At 37.9% G+C, this 11,899-nt stretch overlaps 2 protein-coding genes and 1 long non-coding RNA gene across 13 annotated transcripts in view; all 3 read left to right on the forward strand.

Annotated features, from left to right (window-relative positions):
- The window catches only part of LOC127950469 (uncharacterized), a 92,643-nt gene that overhangs the window by 30,287 nt on the left and 50,457 nt on the right, over positions 1 to 11,899 (forward strand). The window lies entirely within an intron of this gene.
- Positions 466 to 4,255, forward strand: LOC127950451 (gastrula zinc finger protein XlCGF57.1-like). Of its 3 annotated transcripts, none has more exons than XM_052547517.1 (3): positions 466 to 774; positions 1,019 to 1,125; positions 1,634 to 4,255. In XM_052547517.1, exons 2-3 carry the CDS (start codon positions 1,053 to 1,055, stop codon positions 2,755 to 2,757), a joined length of 1,197 nt encoding a protein of 398 aa, XP_052403477.1. In that variant the 5' UTR covers positions 466 to 774; positions 1,019 to 1,052; the 3' UTR covers positions 2,758 to 4,255. The 3 variants fall into 3 exon arrangements, with proteins under 3 accessions (XP_052403477.1, XP_052403478.1, XP_052403476.1); XM_052547518.1 differs by having other exon boundaries at positions 1,022 to 1,125; XM_052547516.1 differs by having other exon boundaries at positions 466 to 1,125.
- On the forward strand, positions 5,361 to 11,533 carry LOC127950455 (gastrula zinc finger protein XlCGF8.2DB-like). Of its 9 annotated transcripts, none has more exons than XM_052547527.1 (4): positions 5,369 to 5,421; positions 5,534 to 5,591; positions 5,676 to 5,810; positions 6,327 to 11,533. In XM_052547527.1, exons 3-4 carry the CDS (start codon positions 5,738 to 5,740, stop codon positions 7,328 to 7,330), a joined length of 1,077 nt encoding a protein of 358 aa, XP_052403487.1. In that variant the 5' UTR covers positions 5,369 to 5,421; positions 5,534 to 5,591; positions 5,676 to 5,737; the 3' UTR covers positions 7,331 to 11,533. The 9 variants fall into 9 exon arrangements, with proteins under 9 accessions (XP_052403484.1, XP_052403486.1, XP_052403483.1 ...); XM_052547528.1 differs by having other exon boundaries at positions 5,374 to 5,421; positions 5,696 to 5,810; XM_052547531.1 differs by having other exon boundaries at positions 5,406 to 5,421; positions 5,693 to 5,810.

Raw genomic sequence — 11,899 nt, forward strand, 5'->3', positions numbered from 1 at the left:
TAAGATGATTTTAACTCAAACACATAGAGTCTATAATCCATAATAACACTTCCTCCAGTGAAAAAGTGTTCTGGTCTGAATCAGGAGAGAAATCTGCACAGATCAAACAGCGTTTAAACAGATCTAAACTAATCTGTGAGAGACAACAGCAGATGCACTTTTCCACTGGAGGAAGTGTTATTACAGATTATAGGCTTTTGTTTCAGCTGAATTAAACAGTTTGAAGTAAAAAAAAATTGATGTGCTATCACTTAATGTGTACATAAACAAATGCAGAATAAAGACTTCAACTTTAAAAGTATTTTTTTTTTCCTGAAAAAAGTAAGTGAGATATGTTTTCACTGCTTTATCATTCAGCAACAGGCCAATTATGAAGACAACATTACTGCTTTCTTTTATTTTTAAACGTTCAAAACAGGTATTTTTTAAGTTTCTTCTTGTTTATGTGAATGTAATAACAACATTCTATTCTACCTTTTTGATAACTTTACTAAAACGTTACATTTTAATCTTTAAAATACCCTTTTTCATGGTTAAAGAACTTTTTTTTTTTTATCTCTTATGTGAACATTAGAGAAACATAATTTTGAAAATGCTATGATAACCTTCTTTTCTTGTTTCTGAACAGTTCGGACAGGTTCTGCGCGCACACTAGACGTGTCCGCTTTAAGAACATTCCCTAAACTTTAATAATGAACACAGAGGAACTGGAAGTGTTTTGGGCAATGACGTCATCAGGGCTGCGCCAGGCTGCAGAGAATCCATCGAGCAGAGGTTTGTGTTTTAAAACGGAATAATAAGCGATTAAGATGTGTGAAACGGTGACAGATGAACCCTTGTTTTACACAAGTATCTTCCAGCGACATTGTTATTCTCGATCATTAGATCTGATAGATTACTCTCGGATATAAATGGCAATCGTGAAGTATATTGTTAGGTAAATAATGCAACTTATATGGTGATATATGCGTGACCGATTGATATATTTCGCCTTTTGTTTTATTTCATCGTGACCAAGAAGAGAATATCTGCTTCTAATAACTGCTGTAAAGATGGAGCTTATTAAAGAGAAGAGTGATGCAGAAACATCTGGAGAGAGAGATGAAGAAACAGAGGAACAGAGAGGTGGGAGACCATTCTTGAGTCTTCATTAATATTAAATATCCTAACGAGCATTAGAGTAACAAAGCTTGGACAGCCAAAATGCCATAAAAATGATACAAATCTCAATAATAGTTATAATTATGGCTGTCAAACGATTATAATTTTAAGAGATTATCTAATTAACCACATAGTGTGTAATTTAATTAATTATACATGAATTATAGCTAGGAAATTACCACTCGAAAGATTATTATTATTGTGTTCGGTGAGAAAAGCATTGAATAGACAATACAACAATGTAGTTTTAGAAATAAATGTTTTAATTAAACATTGCATAAGTAAGTAAAACACATGGGCCAGTCTTAACATGTGAGTCATTGAGTCATTCACTCCACTGATTCGTTCTGATGGATGATTCATTCATTCATTCATAAGATGTCTCAATGGATATTTTTAGTGCATCAAATATCACTCTATTTGAGATGTTTTACGTATGTGTTGCACTCGTTGTTTTTATTGTTTATTTTAGACCTGACAGAAGAGAAAGATGAAAGTCAAGAACAGAATCAGGAAAAGTCTTCTAGTTCCTCAGACACTGAAGAGAACGTTTCACAAAAGAGAGCGGACGCTAAAGGCTCGTTCTCCTGCTCTCAGTGTGGAAAGAGCTTCACTCGTAAAGGACACCTGGAGGTTCACATGGTGATCCACACCGGAGAGAGACCATACACCTGTCCTCAGTGCGCCAAGAGCTTCACCTGCAAAGGAAGCCTGAAGGATCACTTCAAGATCCACACCGGAGAGAGACCTTTCAGCTGTCCTCAGTGCGGAAAGAGCTTCACAAACTCTGGAGGACTGAAGAGGCATGTTCGGATCCACACCGGAGAGAGGCCGTTCACGTGCCGTCAGTGTGCGAAGAGCTTCCCGAGCTCAGGAGAGCTGAAGAGACACATACGGATTCACTCGCGAGAGAGACCTTACAGCTGCCCTCAGTGCGGAAAGAGCTACAAACAGAAGGAGGTTCTGAGGGAACACGCCAAAATCCACTCGGGAGAGAAGCCTTTCACGTGCATGCTGTGCAGGAAGAGCTTCACACAGCAGAGCACGCTCAAAGTTCACATGAAGGTCCATTCAGGAGAGAAGCTACACCAGTGTCCTGAATGCGGCAGGAGGTTTTCAGAGGCCTGCAATCTCAAAACTCACCTGCTCTCTCACACCGGAGAAAGACCCTTTCACTGTCAGCGCTGCGACAAGAAGTTTTTCCTGGCCGTGCACCTCAAAACACACATGAGGATCCACGAGGACGAGCGGCGATACGTGTGTTCATTCTGCGGGAAGAGCTTTCTGTGGCTGCACGGGTTTAAAGACCATCAGAAAACTCATATGGGTGAGAAACCCTACGAGTGTCAGGACTGTGGGAAGACCTTTGCGAGAGCCGCCGAGCTGAAAGTGCATGAACGGATCCACACTGGAGAGAAACCCTACAAGTGTTCCCACTGTGAGAAGAGCTTCACTCAGTCGTCAGGACTGAAAGTGCACGAGAGAGTCCACACCGGAGAGAAACCGTACCTCTGTCCTTCCTGTGGGAAGACCTTCAGCCGATACGGGAGTCTGGGAAAACATTTAAAAAAGGCTTGTCCAAAGCTGAAGAAGTGAGCAAGATTCAACACTTCTGGATTTTTACCCCAACAAAAGACCACACATGTCCCTGCAGCACAGAAGCAGTCATCAGTAGCACAGGTGTATTTGTACAAATACACAACAATACATTGTTAGGGTCAAAATTATACATTTCTCTTTTATCCCCAAAATCATTAAGATATTAAGTAAAGATCATGTTCCATGAAGATATTTAGTAAATTTCCTACCATAAATATATAAAAACTTAAATTTTGATTAGTAATATGCAGTGCTAAGAACTTCATTTGAACAATTTTAAAGATATTTTCTCAATATTTAGATTTTCATATTTTTCCAGGTTTTCAAATAGTTGTATCTCAGCCAAATATGGTCCTGTCCTAACAAACCAATCCTTATTTATTCAGCTTTCAGATCATGTATAAATCTCACTTTGACCCTTATGACTGGGTTAGTGCTCCAGACTTACATTTAGGATATTTAAGGGAGGTCGAAGTATTGGTTTAGAAAAAACTTTGCTCAAATCCTCCTGGGAAGTTCGCACTTATGAGTTTACAAGTCGTAATTACCACGTCTGGTGCGCTCAAGTTACTTTAGTCAGAACATGATGCCGATTCAAATTTTTACATACTTTTAACTTAGTTTAACATAGTTAACATTGACCGGCTGCATATCATATTGAGCTGAAGAAACTGATTTACACTAAATAGTGGTCTTTGGCGGCTGCTTTGCATCCAACATGTTTTTCCACTGACACGCCGCCAACACGGAAACTCTGAGCTTAAAGAAAATTTAGTTTCCCACTCGTAATAACCACTTTGTGACGGCGTTCATCTGTGTTCAACTCATAAATACGATCTTTCCGACATGAACGCAACATTACAGTATTCACATTTCTTTGCATGTGGTAGCACTTATCAAACTGTACAAACATCAGTGTCTTTGCCTTTCTATGTAATTTAGTTAACTGTAGCTCTTCAGTGCTGAAAATGATTTCACAGTATACTGTGTAGTTCTAGTGATTCCGACCTTGTAGAAAAGTATCAGCTAATAAAGTAGCATGCAGTGAGCAGAAAGAGCAAATCTGGTTCTAATGAACAGTTTTTGTAACATTGTATCTTACAGCTTTATTGTAATACTGTTGATTCCTGCTTTGATGGAAACATTGTATGTTGTTGTTTACGTGTGCTGCAACACTACGAACTGTGCCTTATATTCCTCCTCACTCCACCAGATGAAGCTTCAAGCCTGAAACTGAAGGAGAAACTCGGACATGAAAACATCTTTTGTCTTGTGTTTGCAGAGCCTGAATATTCTCACTGTTATTGTATTCAGAGTCATCAGGACCCTGCCTGTTCCAGTCATGCCTCCAGTTACTCTTCTGCATTAATGTTTCTGGCCTGCCTGGCTTCAGTGGCTTGTGTTTCTGAATGCTGTCTGTCTACCTTTGCTCTTAATTGTTTGTGTTAAAATATCCAACAGTCCCTTTATTAAAATGAAGAATATGAATTCCAAACGTGTCTGTAAGCCTGATCTGTTTCAAACCAAGCCTGTGTTTGTAGCTGGGTCACTGATTTATGTGGGGACTTCCTGATTTTTGGTGTTTGTGCCTAGATGCAGACTGTTTTGAGACTTAAATAGTGTGTGTGTGTGTGTGTGTGTTTAGATCTGATATTGTTCATCGCATCTGATTGTATGGTTCAAATGTATGTTAATCACAATGTATTGACTTTGATGCACTAATCTGTTATTACAAATAATAATTACTGCTAGGGCTGGAAGAAATACCTTGCTTAGCCCCACAAACAAACAAACAATAAATAAATAAACAACATAAAATACATAAAAATATATTGTGTCCAGTGGCGTATACTACATTGATAACCGGGTCACTCCTGTTATACACTGACTTTTGTGTATCAATTATTTAGTTAATCATATTTTCTCTAAAATGAGTCACATATTTATGAGATATGGCTTAAATTTAGGTCTTCTTTTTCACTTAATCCGAGATGATAGAAATTATAAATACTATTTTGTATTTTACACACCTTTTTATTTATACATGCATTCAATTTTATGATGTCCTTAGAGCAAAGTAAACTTCACCGTGTCCCTGGAGTTATTTTCTCCACCCTGTTAGCACACATACTTTCTCGCCTTCCAAAACCGACTGCAGTTTAATTGAGACCATTTTCAAGAAGTGACATCATTTATTTTTCCCACTGGAATTCAACTGTACAAACTGAGGTAACCTTCAACTCTCACGCCTTTTTTGGTTTTTGAAATGTTTTTCTGCTTGTCCCACCCCAAGTTCCACCTTGTTAGGCTATATTACGGAGAATGTTTGTCCTATTTTTTTTTTATTTTTTTTTATTCGTGTATTCATTAATTTATTTATTTATTTTTATTTGTTTTCATTTAACAAACAACATGACACGCTAAAAAATGTGTAACGGTCAATGACGTACCTAATTTATTTATTTTTAGAAAATAAACGTTTAACTTATGTATTACAAATGAGCAAACTACAAAAATAAACATTTTAGATAAAAACGTTCACGTCAGGGCGGACCTTTACTTTGATATTGTGACGCCGTGCGTGCTGCGTCATACGGCTCGGGCTCCAGTTCGCGGAAGGAGGAGTGAATTGTATTGAAGGAGCGCTTCTGCATTGGTCGAGTATAAAACTGCACGAAACTTTTGACATGTTTTAAAGATGCACAAGATGTTAAAGATTGTTCTGAGGTAGCAGTGTGAATGAATGTTGTTTACTGAATGTAGTATTTTGCAGCTTTGTGTCGAGCGCCAACGGTTTCTCGTAAATGGCGCGAAAACTGATGTTATTTTCTGTGAGTACAGCATTTAATCCACACATAAGAAAAACATGAAAATGTCTATCAGTGATGTATTCCAAAATAATCCATGTGATGAAGTCTGGTTCCCAAACAAGCAGGAGAAACTCCAGGTTTGACAGTCGAGATAGACTGTGGTGAAGATGGAGTTTGTTAAAGAGGAGAGTGATGCAGAAACATGTGGAGAGAAAGAGGAAGAAACTGAGGAACAGAGAGGTGGGTGATCATTCTTGAGTCTTCATTAATATCCGCTGACAAAGACAGAGAAAGAGTTGAGTTTGCTGGCCACTAAGGTTGTGTTTTGGTCACTTGACAGCTGGAAATGGATGGGTTGTTTTTCCAAAAGTTAGGAACTGTCAAATAACACGGTTAAATAAAACAGAAACATATGATGTACCAAATCTGATGGCATTAACATGAATGTGGCTTAACTTAAAGGGGCAGTTCACCCAGAAAAAAAGAAAATTCTGTCATTCTTTACTCACCCACAAATTGTTCCACACTAGTATGCATTTTCTTCTTTTTTTTATCATAAAAGAAGATATTAAAAAAAAAAAAAAAGTGCTGCTAGTCCCCATTGACTTCTGTATGTAAGGTATTGGGGACAAGCAAATATTTGGTTACCCACAGTATACAAAATATCTTCTTCAAACAAATGAAACGGTTCAAAACAAACATTAAGTCTTTGACAGTCCATTTCATCAACTTATAACTATCTTGTGTTTATTTTAGACCTCGTGGAAGTGAAAGAGGAAAGTGAAGAACTGAATGAAGGGGAGGAGAAACGGCAGAATCAGGAACCTCAGTGTTTCATAAGTGGAGAGAAATCTCTTAGTTTCTCTCAGAGTGAAAGTAATTCCTCGCCAGAGACAACAGAGCCCAATAGTTCTTTCATGTGTCCTCAGTGTGGAAAGAGCTTTACTTGTAAAAGAGATCTTAAGAGGCACATAAGGATTCACACCGGAGAGAAACCGTTCCTGTGCTCTCAGTGCGAAAAGAGTTTCGCAAATTCAGGAGATCTGAAGAGACACTTAAGAATTCACTCCGGAGAGAAGCCTTTCTCCTGCCCTCAGTGCACAAAGAGCTTCACGCAGAAGGAAGGACTGAAGGAGCACATGAAAATACACTCCGGAGAGAAACCTTTTGCATGCATGTTGTGCGGGAAGAGTTTCACACATCAAAACAGCTTAAAAAGACACATGAAGGTCCATTCAGGAGAGAAGCTACACCAGTGTCCTGAATGCGGCAGGAGGTTTTCAGAGGCCTGCAATCTCAAAACTCACCTGCTCTCTCACACCGGAGAAAGACCCTTTCACTGTCAGCGCTGCGACAAGAAGTTTTTCCTGGCGGTGCACCTCAAAACACACATGAGGATCCACGAGGACGAGCGGCGATACGTGTGTTCATTCTGCGGGAAGAGCTTTCTGTGGCTTAATGGGTTTAAAGACCATCAGAAAATACATACTGGTGAGAAACCCTACGAGTGTCAGGACTGTGGAAGTACTTTCACTAGAGCCGGTGAACTGAAAGTGCATGAACGGGTCCACACCGGAGAGAAACCCTACAAGTGTTCCCACTGTGAGAAGAGCTTCACAGTGTCAGGAGCCCTTAAAGTGCATGAGAGGGTTCACACCGGAGAGAAACCGTACCTCTGTCCGTCCTGCGGGAAGACGTTCAGCCGATATGGGAATCTAGGGAAGCATTTAAAAAAGGCTTGTCCAAAGCTGAGACAGTGAGGAGGTTCAGCTCCAGGTTTAGGCTCGTCCTTGTGAATTAAACACTGATGGGAGAGTTTGAACATACAGCAAATGTTTGCTATGACTTGCCAATCAACTAACATTATCGTTATGAAAGTACTGAAAAGAACCTAACACATTTACATGCACAAACCTGAGAATCGGAATATCAACTATTTTACAATCTAGGAATACTTCACCCTGAAACAAAAAATATAACAGTGAAACTGAAGGAGCAGTGCAAACTGTGCAAACAGATGATAAAACATCACAATAATCCACAGCACTCCAGTCCATCAGTGAACATCTGGAGAAGACAAAACCTGAAACACATCCAGCATTAAGATGATTTTTAACTAAAATATGAGTCAATAATCCATAATAACACTTCCTCCAGTAAAAAAGTGCATCTCCTGTTGTCTCTCACATCAAAATCCAGCAGGATTTTTGGTTTGTTTGTAGCTGTTTTAGCTAATAATAATTTTGCACTGACTACCAATGGATGCTCGCATAAAATTCAAGGTATTAATGTTTGCCAGCAGAACAACCACTGGCTCTGTAACCATATACAGGCCTCCAGACAAACAAATCAATCAAGAAGCTATTGGCTCCTATTAGAAAAAAGTTATATTTTAGGTGCCACAGAATAAATGTTTTATTTATTTATACTTTAACACAGTGATCTGGCTCGCGAGATCCAGTTTCCTGCAGAGTTTAGCTTCGACTCCAATTAAACACACCTGCCTGTGATTTTCTAATCATCCTGAAGACACTGATTAGCAAACTCATGCGTGTTTGATTAGGGTTAGAGCTAAACTTCGCAGGAAAGTGGATCTCGCGAGCCAGATTTGAGGATCACTGCTTTAACATTTCAGTCATACTGTCATGTGTTTGTTTCTCACTTTTTTATTAGCATTTCAATCCATCTTGTAGATGTCCTGGGAACTACAGGGGTGTATTCCAGTAAGCAAGGTTAACTTACCTTGAACTAAAACCTGAACTCTCGGTTGGTTAACCCCAAGGCTTGCTTACTCGAGTTATGTGGTTCCAATAAACGCGCCTGGGAGTAAGTTCATCAGAGTATGTTCCTGGTAAAGACTCAAGACATTCTCAACAGAGCGACGAGTCACTATAGAAACGGACGCTTAGAAAATGCGCGCCAAGCTGTTTCTTTCTTCTTCTTTTGTTCATTAGTTGTTTACATGCTTAGTGCATATCGCCACCTAACTGATGGCTTTACAATCATTTTAATTTTTTCCCATTTAATCCTTAATCCTTGAGAATGTGATTTATATTGTTTGTTTCATGCCAATTATATATTAAATCATGTCAGAAATTTATTTTTGATTTAGAATTTAGACATTATAGAAAATGCCGCTCCATATAACATGTAATAAATTTAAATAAATAAATATATATAAGTTAAACATTACCTTGTCATAGTGTTTTATAATTTATAAAGATAGCTCTTATAAATGCCAATAAAATAAATAATCATATTAGAATAATATATTACCTTATTTATTACTTATATTAGCGCTCCCTCATTAACATATCACATATAATAGGCTATATTACATATTGTAATATTCTATAATGTTGTGCGCTATCTGAAGGCTCGCTGAAGTGAACTAACCCTGGAACATAACCTGCTCCAGAGCAGGTTAAGTTCAGAGTGTGAGTTGCTATGACAACTTACATACCCTGAAAGTTACCTCCTTTTTTGGAACCGAAAGTTGAGGTTATCCACATACTTACTCTTAAACATACCCGGGTATGTCACATAACCTGCTTTCTGGAATACCCCCCAGGTTCACTTAAACTGGGAACTAAACATCTTTTCCAGTCTCAGAACTTTATACAGTCACAAAAACATTTCTATTACACAGAATCTGTGGTGATATCACTGACCATAATATCAGCATCACTTGGCCATTGAGTGTAGTTTGGGTCCTCCGCAGTGCAATGGTTTGAAACATCCCGGATGTTTTTCTTCATTAGTAACTTTCAATTTTATAGGAGATCTTGAATTTTATTTTTAGCTACATGCATTCTCTTATCATGTAGACAACAGGTTAAGTATAAAATATGAATATGCAAAACAGTGCATATATTTAGCAAAATGCTCCTCTTACAGTACAGTGTACACGCGTCGTAGCCAAGTTTATTAGATCCATGTTGCACAGTGTGACATACAGCGATCTTATAGGATTGCTAAAATAGTGCAGTGTATCTCAGGCTTTAGTCACGGTTTTGGAGCCCTGCATTGACCCAAATTCTGACTTCAGACTTAAGTGCCTCTAGAAGATTGTGTTCTGCAAGTAATTGTCGCATTATTGTTCATCCCAAAGAGGCACAGAATCACTTTCACAGAATTTAACATGAACTATTCCCTCCTGGTGGTCCTTCACCATCTTCAAGAAACGGCTAAAGATACAGTACGCCTCACACTAGCACACCCCATTCTATTTATATTTTAACTCCTTTTTTATTTATTAAAAACAAACCTTGACCCTCTAACACTAGCATTCTCTATTCCATCTACTCTTAGTACTGTGTTGGTCTAACTGGCACGTGTAATAGCGCTCATGTATTATTGCTCTTATGTTGGACTGATTGATTCTGTTGTCCTCATTTGTAAGTCGCTTTGAATAAAAATGTCGGCTAGATGACTACATGTAATGTAAATGGTGCTTAGCAGTCTAGATTACTTTTTTACTGGAGGATGTTTTGTATTATGGACTGATATTTGAGTTAAAAATAAGTTAATTGATGGATGGGAGTGCTGTGGATTATTGTGATGTTTTTATCAGCTGTTTGGACTCTCATTCTGACGGCACCCATTCACTGCAGAGCAGCCATTAATGAGACACTGATGCAATGCTATATTTCTACAAACCTGATGAAGAAACAAACTCACCCTGATCTTGTATGACCTGAGGGTGAACACATTTTCAGCTAATTTCTATTTTTAGGTGAACTATTCCTTTGAAAAAAGAAATAAAACCCATACAGCGGTCATCAGAAAGTGTCACTTGACTGATTGATGCTTCACTAGGGAATTAGGAATGTGATTCGTTCTATAGTCTATCTATAATACTGCTTTCAGATCTTAATAGTGATGAGTAGAGGCCCTCATAAAGGTAATGTGTGACAAAATTGGTTTTAAAAGTTTAACCAGTTGAGGTTATGTGTAAGGCAGATGTGGAGTTAGATGCCTGTACCACAACACATATGCACACTCTGAATGTGAAATAAAACCAGGCACAGACTGTGTGGACATAGGACTCTGTTTTCCCCAAAGACCGACACTGAAGAAGTGGATTTAAAATATCAACAGAGAAAAAATTGTGTGCAGAGAAAAGTGTGTCTGTAGTACTTTATCATTATACATGGTACAATAAAACAAAGGCAAGGATGGGAGTTGCTCATCTTACATAGGCTATTGTCTTACAATACATCTTACTTGCAATGCCATGCAGCGCTTTAAAAATCAACAAAACTTTAAATTAAATTCTAAAATGTATAGGTAACCAGTATATGTATACATCCAATCTGAGAACTCGTTATTTTGAATGTGAGAAAATTCAACACGCAATATGGCAGAGTAACTCCTGCCTTCTAAATAAAAGATTCAATGCCCAGTTGGTAAACTCATAGCGTCACTACAGATGCCCCAGTTTCCAACAGTTGGCAGTGTCCGGACTCATGATTGCATGTGTGTATTGACTGGACCAGCCTGACATATACTCTATTAATGCTGTTAACGATAAGAAACAACACAGGTCATGTCTGATTTTGTTGCTTATTTAAAATATGTGATTTAAATGTGAGGTTGGGAATCAAACTGAAGTAGATGGGACTTGGTCTTGTATGCCTGAAATAGCTGCTTGAGGACATCGCAAATGACTGTAAACACACACACATTCTAATCTAATCATGATCAGTAAGATGAAGCATAAACGGCTGATTAAATTTTTAAGCACAATCACAGTCACAAATATTGGATCCAATATAGTGTATAACACTAAATATGTAACAGTACCAGCCTGGGGATGCTTGTGTGACTAGATAATATGCTTACAAATCCAAGGCTTTGGCTTTATTTTGGATGTTGTAACTTTTACAATCAAACTGTTAAGTCTGATTCAGATGAAAGATCATTTGTTTCATCAACCAATAAATGAATATGCATATCCCTTATCTGCTGGCCATTTTTAATTTAATATGCATTAACCTTACACAGAACATGCATGTATTTACTATTTTAAAAACAATTGGAATACATTTATTATAACAGTTTTTGATGATTGTTGCATTAATACTTAACAGATAGTTAGCTCCGCAATTTTTTAAAATGATAATGATAAATCATACATGGCTTGTGCATGTTGTGGAGAGAAGTGGGTTTATTTTGCATGGTGATTTTTCACTTGACTTCTCTTTTCTTTCTGTGTTTCCTAGATGTTTCTCTAGATGTTTATTCTTAATGAGAAGAGGCTGGGTCTTGATCAATGTGGCTTTGTGTAAAAAATATTTGTTTTATACACTTTTACACCTGTTCTCCCT

The sequence above is a fragment of the Carassius gibelio genome, chromosome B2 (assembly GCF_023724105.1).
Source record: "Carassius gibelio isolate Cgi1373 ecotype wild population from Czech Republic chromosome B2, carGib1.2-hapl.c, whole genome shotgun sequence".
Taxonomy (NCBI): domain Eukaryota; kingdom Metazoa; phylum Chordata; class Actinopteri; order Cypriniformes; family Cyprinidae; genus Carassius; species Carassius gibelio.

What these genes read in the sequence shown, in the direction of transcription:
- LOC127950455 (XM_052547524.1), top strand. Translation starts at nt 5,738, where the DNA reads ATGGAGTTTGTTAAAGAGGAGAGTGATGCAGAAACATGTGGAGAGAAA. An exon ending in AGAAACTGAGGAACAGAGAG is followed by an intron (nt 5,811 to 6,326) that starts GTGGGTGATCAT and finishes TGTTTATTTTAG; the next exon opens with ACCTCGTGGAAGTGAAAGAG.
- LOC127950451 (XM_052547516.1), top strand. Translation starts at nt 1,053, where the DNA reads ATGGAGCTTATTAAAGAGAAGAGTGATGCAGAAACATCTGGAGAGAGA. An exon ending in AGAAACAGAGGAACAGAGAG is followed by an intron (nt 1,126 to 1,633) that starts GTGGGAGACCAT and finishes TGTTTATTTTAG; the next exon opens with ACCTGACAGAAGAGAAAGAT.